The following is a 15,272-nucleotide window of genomic DNA, read 5'->3' as shown; positions in this document are numbered from 1 at the left end:
CAGGGCATTTTGTAGGACAGACAATCTGACACTAGTTGTCAGAATTCAGTGGAATTGGACACTAGACTGGAATCCAGAGAATTGTTAGAGGTATGTGGAAATCTCCCCCCACAACTTTAGAAATTTGTGACGAGAACCCTTTTATGAGGTACTAAATAAGATAATCTACTGTAAAAGTTGGCAAATGTTTCTTATAGAAATGAGATTTCATAAATTAATAGTTTATATTCTTGCATAAAAAGTGTTTTGATCTATAAAACCAATTATATCAAGTAGTTTATGCAAAGGTGTTACATAAATCTGTGATGCTACTGTAGTTTTAATAAGCTCATATTATCCATATTCCCATTTTGGATTCTAGAACATCAAAATTATGTGACAATCTTTTATATCCAGTATAGGTCAGTTTGGAAACTACATGGCATTTGGGGGTGTGGGAGCGGAGGGAGGTGGAAAACAGTAAAGGGGGCAAGGGTAAATGGTAACAAGAGGAGACTTGACTTAGGGTGATGAATACACAATACAATATCCAGATGATGTCAAATAGAATTGTACACCTGTAACCTAAATAATTTTATTCACCAATGTCACCCTAAAAAACTCAATAGGAAAAAAAAAAAGTAACTACATGGCATTTATCACATGTAAACCAAGCCTGGCTTGAAATATAGAAAAGGATAGTATCTTTAGTTTATATAATACTGCCTGCTGCAGTCTTTTTGCATCAAGGGTTCAGGAATCTGGAGAAGGGGCTGCACATAAGTGGATTGAGAGACTAAACAAGAAATATAAATTTGGGAGGCATTGGAGAGCTGGGGGAGGCTCCACTTTCTAGTGAAGTGGGCTCTCCAAATCTCTGGACCCACAACTTTTTATTACCACACTAGAGGCCCAGTGCATGAATTTGTGCATGGGTGGGGTCTGGCTGGCCTGGCTCCAGTCAGAAGATCGTGGCCAGACCTGTAGGGAGGAGGAGACAGCAGGAGGTTGGCCGGCAGGCCTGCCCCAATCAGGGCCCCCATCAGGGTAAGTCCAGCTGTGGGGAGGTACTGTGGGCAACTGGCTGCGATTGGGGTGGGGGAGCCACTTGGGGGTGGGGGAGCCACTTGGGGGTGGGGCTGGCCATGGGGAGGGGCTGTGGGAGTGGGCCAGCTGGCCTTGCCCCCCAAATGGGGCTGGTGGGACCAGCCAGTCCATACCCGATTGGTGTAGGAGGATTTGATTGCGGATGGAGCTGGCTGGGGCAAAGGGCTGTGGCCAACGGGATGATGGGGGGAGGGGCTGTAGGTTGGCTGGCCATCTCTGCCCCCTTATTGGGGTAAGGGGGAGCGGTCTGGGATGGGGCTGATTGGGAGGGACTGTGGGCTGATCAGGGTGATAGGAGCCCATCTGGCCAGATGGGAGGGGCTGTGGGAGGTTGGCTGGCTGGCCCCACCCTTTATTGGGGTGGGGCAGGCCAATTAGGGGCTGGGCCAGGTGGGGGAGGGGCTGCAGGAGGTTGGCCGGCTAGCCCCATCCCCCAATTGGACCAGTTAGCTGGCCTCAGTGGGCATCATAGCAACCAGTTGTTCAGGCATTCTGGATGCTGGCTTTTTATATATAGAGATTTTTTCCTTTAGCAAAGCAGATATACATATCAAAGGTAAGGTCCGATAAACATGAGGTTGGGGGAACTGCCCTCAGCTGTCTGGCAGCAGGCAATTAATATGCAGATAGATCTTTAGCCCTGCTGAAGGTGTCCATCAGCCTTCTGACAAACTTCTTGCATTTTATTATGCTAACTACTGTACTTAGCCTCCAGCAACTGCCTTTGCCAAAAAAGCTTAAGAAACTAAAAATTATTGTATTATTTATATTGATAATTATAACCAAGCACAGTAAGTCCTCACTTAACAATGTCCATAGGTTCTGTAACTTTAAGCAAAACAACACATTAAAAAAAAAATTTTACCACAGGCTAACCAATATAAACCACAGGTAAGTTCCTTTAATGTTAAATGATAACTTATTTGAGGACATGTTGCAGTATCATATCTCAACTCAAAATTAATATTCCATAAGCATCAGGCATTCGCTACCCACTGTGGAAAAAAATATCCCTGTGAGGGCTATGATATTGTAAATAAATGTCTTCCAAAAATGAATTATAGTGATAGTGTTTATTACAATAACGTAAGTTACCCTTTTCTTAAAAACTCAGTCATCACTATGAAGAGTATATCATATTTTGCTATTATGTAGGAAAGTTCTCAAGGGCGATTTGTCCCTATGCTCAATGGCCCCTAACTACTCTCCTCATGGATATCTTGCACACTTCTAGTTCCTACCTCTATTCTCATGGATATTTGAAATATTTTGCTATCATACCTAAAATCTGACAGTTCTCCTTTCATTTCTAATTTACAATAGACAGAAAACTTAGAACATACTACCAAAATAAAATTTTAACATATTGTGAGGAAAGATATGAACTTAAGTGCTTGGAATTTGTGACATTTCTGTTTTTATCTACACTGAGGCATTCGGTACATAATATTCTGTTCTAGGTGAACGAGGTTACTGGATAAAACTCAAGTGCACAGTTATAGGTAAATAAACACCAAGTCATTTAAAAATTAACACTAAACTTAAAAAAATTAAGGATATAAAAATTAAATAAGACATAGAACCTTAGGATCTTCATAACTTTGTTCCAGGGAGATTCCACAAGACAAAAGAAGAATTTTATAGGTCTGGATGAAGTCATAGATGATAACAGAACGTTCTTTATCTGATTCCTTTGGAAAGCAGGATTTAAGGTGGCACATTCTGTCTTTCACAGTCAGGTTTGGATCCAGAGGTGGTGGGGCCAAACTGGCACTAATTTCTTAAAAGAAAAAAAAAAAGTCTTAAGGAGAAAACCACATGCATTCACATGAAATAGCAATCTATAACGCAAAGGCTGAAAAAGACTCCAAGTCTAGTTCCATGTAATCAATAATTCAGCATGATCTTATAAAGGTCATGTTGGCATGTAGATGAAGTGCTTCATTATCTAAAAAATTACAGTATAGCCTGGCCGGAGTGGCTCAGTTGGTTGAGCATTGTCCTGTGCACTGAAGGGCCGCCAGTTTGATTCCTAGTCAGGGCACATGTTTGGGTTGTGGGTTTGATACCAGTCCAGGTGAAAGCAGAAGCCAACGGATAAATGTTTCTCTCTCACATCAATGTTTCTCTGTCTCTCTCTCTCTCTCTCTCTCTCTCTCTCTCTCTCTCTCCTGTCTCTTTCCCTCCTTCCCTTGCTCCCTCACTCTCTCCTTTCTTCTCTCTAGCATGTCCTTGGTGAGGATTAAAAGTTAATTAATTACTTAATTAATGAAAAATTATGGTTTAGACTAGGTGATTTATAATGCTCTATTTATTTAGGTGGGAGAAAATTCTAAATGTCAAGATTAATTTTTTAAAAATTGTAGCTTGAGTAACTACTCATTCTAAAATATTTTCCTGCAAAACAACTGAAAATATTTCATGCTTACTCAGGAACAAACATTATATGGCATCCTTTAAAATGTTCCCTCATTAATTTTGAACCAGTGCAGCAATGATAATCACAACCATAATCCAGAACATATCTTTTCAATTCCAAAGACTTCTCTAAGGCTGTTTAATTCAACTACTGTAGATGTCTTGCTCATCAAAGCCTCGAGATGAACTCCAGACAAAGTCAAAAGGCTGAAAGAAGTCTGAAAAGAAACTGCTATGATCCAATCATCAAAAGCAAACCTTAAGATGTCGAGGAAGTCCCTGATGCTCCACTACCCCCAAGTATTAATAGTTTCATGTGACAAGTAGAGGGGAGTTAGAGTGGTGTTTCTAAAAACATTCATTCTAATTAATATATGAAATAATGTACACACTAGCCACTATCCAAAAAAAAAAAAAAATTTTTAATCCTAAAAATAAATTCTAGGGAATTATCAGAAAATTATTCTCAACAAACAAGTCACTACCTAATAGAGGCTACATTAAAATTATATGGTAACTATGCCAACTAATGATTACTTACCAGAATGCTTTTGTTCCTTCTGCAAGGAAATATAATAGGCATCTCTTCCACCCCAGCATACTGCCAGTCCAACCACCAAGATGTCATCACAACCTTTAACAGGAAATCCATCAAATCTAATAGGAGTTTCCTGAGGGGAGCTAACTAAGTAAATAAAAAGTGAAATAGTTAAAAACCTCTAAAAATAAAACCATTAAACTGAACATTAAAAATAATGATAATAAAAATAAATATTTGACAGGCAAAATTTCCAGATTCCTAAAGCATTTTTTGATAGTCATTTTAGGTATATGTAAAATCTTTGTAGGCTTACTATCAAGCTATTAAGTTATTAAGATAACTGTCACTAAGAAAAATCTACCAAAGATTTGGTAAAATAGATCTATAATAATTACTAAAATGAGTCAATTTCTTAAAAGTTCTTGAATTTTTAATGTCTATAACTTAAACAGAAATAAAAAGCACTTGCACACTACATAAATTCTATAGTGAACTCAGCAATTCTTTACACTAAGGAACCCCAGAGCCCTTGCTGGTTTGGCTTGGTGGATAGAGCGTTGGCCTGTGGATCAAAAGGGTCCCAGGCTGGATTCTGGTCAAGGGCACATGCCTGGGTTGCAGGCTCGACCCCCAGTAGGGGGCGTGCAGGAGGCAGCCAATCAATGATTCTCTCTCATTATTGATGTTTCTATCCTTCTCTCTCTGAAATCAATAAAAATATTTTAAAAAAGAAAAGAAAGAAATATCAAAGTTCTTACTTCCTAGTGAAAAATTAGGTCTAATTTCATGTTGGGAGTCAACATTTAAAAAAAAAATAATGCATATCCAATTTTACAAAGACATAGGTAAAAAACCAATATATTTTATTGACTATTTTATCCCCATCCCGGAAAATAACTGGTGCACATTTGTTAAAAGTAAGTAAACATTTTTATCACTCTAACCTCTAGCACAGAAAATTTGCTCAATTTTATCTGCTAGTCAATACTAAAAGTACATAAAACTTGACAATAACACCTGTGTTCCATGAATGGAAAATCAGACAAGTACTCAAATCAAACTTTTATGAACAAATTAATTCATAAATACAGAAATTTAAGAAATATGATAAAATTTTGAGTTCCACAATCAGTTGTCAAGCTGAATACAGCTATTCCCCATGATACAGAACCCTTGCTTTCATGAAGTAAGACAGGAATATACAGGGCATTATTTGACCATAAAGTTCAATGGGAAGAGATCCAAGAGGCATTGGGATCATAACTAATATTAAAATGGAGGTACAAGTTCTACTTGAGATAAATATTGGAAAATGTAACTAATGTACATTGTGAAAAATATAGTGACTATCTGCTAAGTATTTTTATGATTATATAAATAAGGACATTATAGTTTAATAGAAAATAATTCATGAACACTGATGATAACTAAAAACCATCATGTTATATATACAATTAAGATATGATAAAAGTGACCATATTCAAAATATATATGTTAACTTTTACAATCTTATATTCTAATATTTCTATATTTATACTAGAGGCATTGTGAATGAATTCATGCACCAGTGGGGTCCTTCAGCCTGGCCTGCAGGATCAGGCTGAAACCAGCTCTCCAACATCCCTCTAGGGGTTCCAAATTGCGAGAAGGTGCAAGCCAGGCCAATGGACCCCAACGGTGCATTATCGGGGCTGGAGAGGAACCCTGGGGTTGGCCAGCCAGGGAGGAACTGTGGGAGGGCTCCAGGGCATGTCCAGCCCATTTCACTCAGTCCCGATTGGCTGGACCCCATCAGCAAGCTAACCAACCAGTAGGAGTGTCTGCCCCCTGGTGGTCAGTGCACATCACAGTGAGTGGTTGAGAGGCCTTAGCATACATTAGCATGTAATATATGTTATGTATTATATATACATATACATATATATATGCAATTTTAAAAGGAAATTTTGTGTTTAATGGTAAAGCTTAGCATACACTAGCACTAGGCATGTCTGGAGTTGAAGTAGTAGGGACCTCCATAAAGCTTCACATAGTGAAGACAATGAGGAAGGCAACCATCAAAGAGAGCTAATGGCCTCAAAAAGGGCACTGCCCAGATGGCATAGAAGAGCTGATATCTGAGAAATGGACATCCCCAATGATCAAGCTACCAAACATGGTTCTAATAGATGCTCCTGAACCAGCCACACCAATTGTGGTGGCCCCTGAAGAAATAAGCTTGACAATTGGGTCAATGTCCCAGGAGACAACACTGATCTGGAACTCCTGACAGGTGACCTAAGGTTGGGAGCTGCTGTAAGAAGGCTGTTTAGATGAGATCTCTGGTCTACTTTGGAAGAGACAGACACAGGCCTAGTTATCCAGGTACAACAGTGGATCAGAGTCAGAAGAATGAAAAGCGCCTCGTAGCCTACATTTTTTCAGTCTCCCAGCTTGAGTTCTTGGTTTCAGTGTTCAGCTCTCTCACCCACGTGTCCTGGGGTCAACCATCTCTTGTGCTGAACAATAAGGCTGTTCTATGTGTAAACTAGGGGTGGGGAACCTTTTTTGTGCCAACAGCCATTTGGAAATTTATAACATCATTCAAGGGCCATACAAAATTATCAACTTAAAAATTAGCATGTTATATTTGGTCAAACATTTAATTAACTCACCCCTAATGCCTTGGCAGGGCCAGATAAAATGATTTCTCGAGCCTTATACAGCCCAAAGGCCAGACATTCTCTGGTGTAAACCCCCATAAGAGAAATTTATTAAACTTTGAATAAATTTATTAAATATCCAATACTGAAACATCTCAGTCCCATTTCAGCCTATTTTACATATAAATGGGGGGGAAAATTTAATTCTTACCTTGCTTAAACCTACCACCAATAGTTGCACTTCTAGATGTCAAATTACTTTTCTTTTCACAAGCCAGTGAGATGGAAAATCGCTTTTTGCACTGCCACTCCTTAGTGAATGTTTGAAAGAGAGTTTGGTCACTTGCTACATCAATTATGGACAAGCTTTCTTCACTGCATGAGGATGGAGTTAACTGCAATCCATCCTGTGATAACTGTAGTGAAAAACTTGTGTCTCTAATGAGACTGTCATCTTTTACATTATTTCTACTCTCTGGATTTAAATCATGGTTAATATCTGAAGGTGAGCCAAGTAAAGAATTTTCACCAAGCTCTAAAACACTACTATTTTTCTGAAGTTTTACAGAAGATGTTCCAAGAATAGCTGGAAACGACAACTTAGCAGCAGATGCTGGAATGGGTGTAGGAGGAATGAGTCCATTATCGTCAACTATACCGATTTCTTTACAAGGCAAGAGTGATGGGGTGTCACCATGAACAGCATTGTTCTCTTGTATCTCAATCTTGCTTTTTACTTCAATATTAGGGAAGAATGAAATTCCCTGCTCTTGATTTGGCTCCAAATTTAAAACCACTTCTTGTTTGTCATTTAACTCTGTATTTTTTCCTTTTAAACTAGATGAGTTTATAGTGGTTAGTTTTAGATTTTCATTTTCTAGAGGACTGGATACTTTATCTAAAATCCTTTGCAGTCCTGGACTTAAATCAAACGATGCTCCTGACCATGTGAATGAATTATTTTGCCTTATTTCAGTTAATTTGGATTTTTGACACTTTTCATCTTTATCTCCTTCGGTTACTTCTCTTCGGGGATAATCATTACCAACCGGATCACTTAATTCTAATGCCCCCAAAGATACTGCAGCATTATGTTGATCTTGGACAGGAAATATATCTACATTGTCCAATGCTTCCACCATCTGAGCAGAATCCATTTCTGAAAATATAATAGATTCGTCACCGAAACAAGTCAACTGCTGCCGATTATCTTGTTTCTCATCCATATTTGATTTCATTGGGTCCTCTGATTGTAGATGTAGAGAACCACTGGAATGGTCTGATATTACTTCAGAAGGCAGGGGTTCCTTCACTCTTGCGTCAGGGGGTTGTTCTTTGATTAGGTAGTCTTCACTGAAACTGTCAAAGAGTAAACTATCACTCAAATTCAAGCTTGTTTCGGGAACTGGCAGACATTCTACTTCTATACCAGTGGAAGTTCTCTTTTGAGATATAACTGTTTTCATAGCTTCTTGTGTTTGATAAGTTTCAAGAAAACTATTTAATTGAGAGTCGGTAACAGAAAGTTCATTCGCTTTCAAACAAGGGCCATTTTCCTTCAGAAATACTGTTGAATGAAAAAGTGGGCTTTCTGGGGTCAGGATATTAACCCCATGTGAACCAGCACTTTGTTTTATAGTATCTACCGTCTTAGGTTCCAAATGGTCTATATTTATCACTCCTGGAGAATGTTGTTCACCAGGGAAGGCAATGTGAATCTCATTCTGAACAGAGCTTGAATTCTGTTTGTTTAGGCTCTTCTGCATTATGTCTGTTGACAGGTTGGTGTCCTTTGCTCCTTGTTTGGTATTTTCAGTTGCCATCTGTTGTATAATTTTCTCTGATTGAGTATCCAGGTAGAAACTATCTTCAAAATCACAAGAAACTAATCCTAAGTCAGAAACACAATTATTTTCGGTTTCTTTTGCTGCATAAGCATCTGTTTTTTCTTGTATTCTAGAGGTATTTAGAAAATTCTCCTGCTGGCCTCCAGATTTACCAAATGCTCCAACTGGTAGATATACTCCACTGGGTATCTCAGTGCTGCTTATATTATCTCCGGATACCTCAAGATTATTTGATTTCTTTTCCTCAGCATTAAAATTTATACATTTGATAATAGCATTTGAGTCTCTATTCATATAATTATTGATTGTATCACAAGCTATTTGCTTCTCTAGTATTCTTTTCTGTTTGGTATAAATGTTTGTCTGTTTATCAGACTGCTTCTCCAGGGGCTGATTAATTGGATTGGTATCATGGTGTTTAACACAAACATTTTGGTTTTTTGAATCACTCTGTATTATCACTTTATCTATTTTTTCTGACTCGACTGGAGCTAATCCTCTTCTATTTTCGCCAACCATAACAGTGGCCTGACAAGTCTCCTTTTTACTCTGGGATTCTGTGATAAAATGTGCCACAAGAATATCATTAGTTATTGTTTTGTTCCTTGAACAATTTTGTCCTGTTTTTGATGGGAACAATTCTTTGTTATGTTTTCCCTCAGCACATAAAGATGCATTTTTAGCAAGTCGCCCTGGACTCCTAAATTCCACATTCTTCTTAATTGAGGTAAATGAATCTTCACAATGAACAAGATTAGGCTGTTTTTGAAAATCAATTTTACACATTCCAGTGTCTTCCACAGGGCTACTATCTCTGGATTGTTTGAGATGCTTACAATGTTTCCAAGATTGAAAGGTTGGGTTCCTCTTTCCTGGACTGAAATTCAAAGCTTCTTTTTTTGTTTTCTCAGATGAGACAGTCTGAACGACTTTCTTAGAGCTTGTTTCTCTCTCATTCAAAGAGGTTTCTAGCTTCTCTTTACTTATATTCAAATAAGCCCGTTTTCTTCCTCTGGAAATTGAATGTACTCGACATTCTTGCTTCCCATTTTGAAACTGATAATAAAAGGAATTTTTATGTTCTCTACCTTTATCTAAATCTTGCACTGTATTTGGTGATTTATTAACAGAAGAATCACCAAATATTGTGTTACTTTTTTTCTTTGATGTTAATCTTTCACAAGACCTCTTAGTTTGGAATATAAATTTATGCTCCTTTTCTTCTGACTCACTGCTGGTCAATGAGTATGTATCAGAATTTAAAGGGGAATGTGGATTCCATTGTACTCCCATTTCCATTAAGTCCTGCTGCAGAATCATTTTGGCTTCTTCCACGATAAGAGCTGCTGCTTCCCTTTCAGTTAAGCCTTTTTTACCAGTCACCCAAATAGTTCGCATATTCCGACGTTCTTCAACGGCTTCCTCTTCCTCATCCACTGCCTTTCGGGCGCTAGGAAGGGAATAGGAAAAGAAATAAATTAATGCATTGAATCATTCACACAACAAATATTTATTAAGCATCAGTTGTTCTACGAATGGAAAAAAACAGCACTGCCCAGCCGGTGTGACTCAGGAGTTGATGTCAAGTTATGAACCACAAGGTCACAGTTCAATTCCCAGTCAGGGCATATGCTCAAGTTGTGGGCTCGATTCCTAGTAGAAGCAGCTGGTAAATAACTCTCTCATCATTGATATTTCTAGCTCTCTCTCCCTCTCCCTTCCTCTCTGATATCAATAAAAAAAATTTTTTAAAAAGAGAAATAGCACGGAATAAGAGGGAAATATATCTGCTCTCATAGAGCTCACATTCTAGTTGGGGAAATCAGAAAACAAACAAATGTTAAAATATAGTCTATGTCAACTGATAATAAGAGTTGTGTACAAAAATGAAACACCAGGGTGGGATGGGTGATACTGCAATTTTTTTTTGATACTGCAATTTTTAAATAGCATAACTAGGGAAGGCCTCACTAAGACAGATTCTTTAAATAAATAAAAAGACAACTAAAAAAGTGAGCATCATAAAACTTGCATTGAATACAAATCCTCGTACATAATACAAACTCTGGACAAAATGTTAAAAGGACAGTGAAGTGACCAAAGAAAGTAGAAACCAGAAAAGAGTTGAGACTAGAAGAAACAAATGGCAGTAAATTGTCACACTTTTCCCTTGAAGCAGGCTTCAGTTAGGGCCATGAAAGTAACTTGGATAAAAACTTGGAGTTTTGATTCAATTATACAACAGAATTCAATTAGACATATAAAAATTGCTAAGGAAGAAGTAAAATATCTCTACTTGTAGATGATATGACTGTATACCTAAAAATAATGAGGAAGACTTGAAAACTCCTGAAAAGCTGTCTGTGGAAATCTTTTTTTTTTTTTATTAAATCCTCAATAGCACAACGATATCAAATGCAAAGAAATTACCTACCTGTGGATAGGATGACTCAACATTATAAAGGGGTCAATTGTAAGTTAAATTTCAATCAAACCCCAATAAAATATCAACAGACACTTCAAATTTCACATGGGCAAACATGCCAAAGTAGACAGGAAAATACTGAAAAACTATGAGAGGGAGGTTGCCCTATCAGACATTGAAACATACTATAAAGGCTTTTCATTAAGAGCATGGTATTGCTGCCTTAGCCGCTACGGCTCAGAAGATAGAGCATTCCGGATTTGATTCCTGTCAAGGGCACATACCTCGTTGCAGGCTCCCAAGCCTGGTTAGGAGCATGCGGGAGGCAAAAAGTCCCAAATCCATAACAAATATAAGAAAAATATATAACCATATAACCTTTAAAGATATTTTTAAATGGTCCTAAAACATAAAAAGATATGATACTCTCCCCTCATTGATGTTTCCATCTCTCCCTTCCTCTCTGAAATCAATAAAAATATATTTTTAAAACATATATATATTTCAGAGAGGAAGGGAGAGGGAGAGAAACATTGATCAGAGAGAAACATTGATTGGCTGCATCCTGCATGCCCCTTACTGGGAATAGAGCCTGCAATTCAGGCATGTGCCCTTGACCAGAATCAAACCTGGGACCCTTCAGTCTGCAGGCTAATGCTCTACCCACTAAGCCAAACCAGCCAGGGTGCCAAGTCTTTTTTACCCTCTAATTATAAACAGCTCTTCAGTGTTTCTTTTTCATGACCTTGATATTTTTGAAAAGTACTAGTTAATAATTTTATAGAATGTCTCTCAATTCAGTCTGATGTTTGCTTTTGATTAAATTCAGATTACACATTTTTTATAAAGAACACTTAAGGAGCAATGTCTTTCTCAGTGTGTCATATGAAAAGGCAAATGATCTAGATGTGTCACTAATTTTGATCAATAAAGTTCGGGGCTTTCAGAAGATGTAAACACATGACAATAATAGTTTTAGGATAATAAGAAATTATTCTGCCTGGCCTGTGTGGCTTAGTGGTTGAACATCAACCCATGAACTAAGGAAGTCATCATTTGATTCCCTGTCAGGGCATATGCCTGGGTTGTAGGCTCGATCCCCTATAGGGGCATGCAGGAGGCAGCTGATCAATGTTTCTCTCTCATAGATGTTTCTATCTCTCTCTCCCTCTCCCTTCCTCTCAGAAATCAATAAAAATATATTTAAAAATAAAATAGTTTTAAAAAAAGAAATGATTCTAAAATATGTTAAACAATATTTCCCAATTAATTTTTTTAAATGTGTGCTGTCTTCAGATGACCCCTAGGAAGGGTCATGTATGATGTATGGCATATGGTTACCACAGAGACATTCCCACATCTAAACTTTTTTACCTCAGGAACTAACAGTACATACTCCTAAACAAGTGTGTATATTTCCAAAGATTCTGTAAAAATCAGAGGCTCCAGAGGAGAACAACACTTTTACAAGAAGGTTTTAAACCATACTCCAAATAGTCTTTGGCTAGGGACGTACCCCAAAGTGACAAAATCACACATCAGTTGCTCTTCTGGTCTGGGGTAACAGGATGGCCCCAGCCCCATAGTTCCACTGAGTACTGCACTAGTGGGGACTCTACAATGGCCTGGGTGTGTTACTCCCAAGGTTATGGTCTAAAACTCCAGACAATTCTATCCTTCGAAATCTAGATAGAGGCAGCTATACCTCTACAGCTATGCTGGGTGCAGCGCATAGGGCACCTATTCCCGCAGGAGCCATACCTGGGGATGGCGGTGGAAGGCAGAGAGCAGTCACAATGTGAGGTGGCACTAGGGGGCAGCAAGGCTGCTCCTTTGAATATGCCCTATTACTTCTCATAAATAGTACAAGTTTCAGAGCCTGTATTAGGCCTAAATGGAGTGTGAGGAAAGAAATATTGAACTGGAAATGAGACTGATTGCTTTTATAAATTTTAAACAAATTTTTAATACCTGAAAATAAAACTCTTAAACCTATAAGTGTCTAAATATCAACAGGATCTGGCTGAGATTTTATACAAGAGTGAGTTCAAGTAACAGTGGTTGAGAAATTACTTAAGCTATTCCTTGATTATATATACACTGAGTCCAGACCATCAATAACTTGGTTAGCCACATGTACACAATAATCAAGGAATCCTACTCTCACAATTATTTTAAGGGACTAATGTTCTAAAAAACATTCAGGAGGAGTACATTTTTTAAAATATATATATTTTTTATTGATCTCAGAGAGGAAGGAAAAGGGATAAAAAAAATCAATGATGAGAGAGAATCATTGATTGGCTGCCTCCTGCACGCCCTCTACTGGGGATTGAGCCAACAACATGGGCATGTGTCTTGACTCAGAATCAAGCAGTGACCTCCTTGGTTTATAGGTTGATGCTCAACCACTGAATCACATAGCCAGGCAAGAGGAGTACATTTTAAAGTGCTCTTGCCTAAAGAAAGTCTAATATGAGCCCTAAATATATATTGAAAACCATCAAAGCACTGAGCATTGGATCTTTACCTTTATTCAATTTTTCTAGGGGAGAATTATACTTTCAGAAATGTCTTTTAAGTCACGAAATATTTTTAAAGTATATAAAATGAAAAGCAACCGTACGGGAAGAAAAAGTAGCCATGTTTCCTCCCACTTACACCAACTATGTCATGATATTATCAAAGAGAAAAATATTTTAATACAGAAATTATTATTTACAAATTGACATGATTTTTCATTTAATAACCCTCTGCAGATAGGGAATTCTCTTACCTTTTAAAAGGCACAGCTTTTTTCAGAACAGTCTCCACCTCAGCAACATTTGCTCTGGCAAGATCGGCCACCGTAAGAAAGCCAGAAGCATAGAGGAATCTGGCTCGCTGGGCATTAAGTAAGGACACCCGGATAAGATCACACAACTCCCTCTGGATTCCAAATGTAAGACGCTGCTGAAATTGGGAAAGTAGTAGTTCCATGTTGTGCCAGCCCAGGCGGTTGGAAAATACTGTAATCATCCCTAGAATATGCATAGAATATTTATTAAATTAAAATTTCTTTATAGATCAATACTCTATTTCTTTAGTATACTTCTGTTTCACTGTTTCCTTTTTCCTGGAGAACTGTAAAGTTTAACAGGCCCATGGTGTAAATTAACAGGAGAGGAGATATATGTTAAGGGTCTAGCTAATTAGCCAACAAATGTGCTAAACACATCAAATGTCATTTTACTTATTCTTTAAAAAAAACAAAACTGATTTCAGAGAAAAGGGGAGAGATAAAGAAACATTGATTGGTTGCCTTCCATAGGTGCCCAGATTAGACAAGGGAAAAAATCCACAATCCAGGTATGTGCCCCGACCAGCAACGAAACCCACCACTTTTTGGTGTATGGAATGATACTTCAACCAACTGAGCCACAGCAACCAGGGCAGGCTCATTTATTCATTTTATTTTATTTTATTTATTCTTTGTTGTTTAAAGTATTAAATAGTGTCCATGTCCATTGGTTGCGCTTATATGCATGCATACAAGTCCTTTGGTTGATCTTTTACCCCTCCTCCCTCCACCATACTCGGCCTTCCGTCGGAGGTTTGATGGTCTGTTTGATGCTTCTCTGTCTCTGAATCTATTTCTGTTAATCAGTTTATGTTCTTCATTATAGTCCACAAATGAGTGAGATCATGTGACAGTTATCTTTCTCCAACTGGCTTATTTTGCTTAGCATAATGCTCTCCATGTCCACCCATACTGTTGTGAATGGTAACAGTTCTTTCTTTTTTATAGCAGTGTAGTATTCCATTGTGTTTATGTACCAAAGTTTTTTAATCTACTCATTTCCTGATGGGCACTAAGGTTGTTTCCAAATCTTAGCTATTGTAAATTGTGCTGTTATGAACATAGGAGTGCATATATCCTTTCCTATTGGTGTTTCTGATTTTTTGGCATATATTCCTAGAAGTGGGATTACTGGGTCCAATGGGTGTTTCATTTTTAATTTTTTGAGGAAACCTCCATACTGTTTTCCACAGTGGCTGTGCCTCATTTATTCTTAATCATGTACTGGACATTTGAAAAAAACTAAGGCAGAGCACATAACTACAAAACAAAAAGCCCTCATCCAAATTCATTCCTCTCTTTCAATCTCTCTCTTTTTCCTTTCTTTTTTTAAGGAAGAGAGAACCCTTAAAAATAGGTAAGGGACTCTTTCTACCTAGAGGAAAATAAGAAAGCTGATTTAAATATTCAAGGCTCCAAGCACTTTACAAAGTGAATCTCCCATTGATATTTTCTTCAAAGAAAGGTTGCCCAA

At 37.8% G+C, this 15,272-nt stretch overlaps 1 protein-coding gene across 5 annotated transcripts in view; it reads right to left on the bottom strand.

Annotated features, from left to right (window-relative positions):
• Positions 1 to 15,272, bottom strand: part of POLQ (DNA polymerase theta) — an 84,321-nt gene that overhangs the window by 33,264 nt on the left and 35,785 nt on the right. For all 5 annotated transcript variants that reach the window (XR_004989678.2, XM_036448289.2, XM_045583958.1 and 2 more), the window contains 4 exons: positions 13,736 to 13,979; positions 6,899 to 9,984; positions 4,046 to 4,189; positions 2,670 to 2,866 (listed from right to left, as the gene is read on the bottom strand). Coding sequence is in view for 4 of the 5 variants with exons in the window: in XM_036448289.2 (XP_036304182.1) it covers positions 2,670 to 2,866; positions 4,046 to 4,189; positions 6,899 to 9,984; positions 13,736 to 13,979 (3,671 nt within the window). In the remaining variant the exon portion in view is untranslated. The remainder of the gene's footprint in view (positions 1 to 2,669; positions 2,867 to 4,045; positions 4,190 to 6,898; positions 9,985 to 13,735; positions 13,980 to 15,272) is intronic.

Source organism: Pipistrellus kuhlii, unplaced genomic scaffold (assembly GCF_014108245.1).
Source record: "Pipistrellus kuhlii isolate mPipKuh1 unplaced genomic scaffold, mPipKuh1.p scaffold_m20_p_2, whole genome shotgun sequence".
Taxonomy (NCBI): domain Eukaryota; kingdom Metazoa; phylum Chordata; class Mammalia; order Chiroptera; family Vespertilionidae; genus Pipistrellus; species Pipistrellus kuhlii.
Note: the sequence above shows the minus strand (reverse complement) of the source record. Positions and strands in the feature narration are given on the sequence as shown.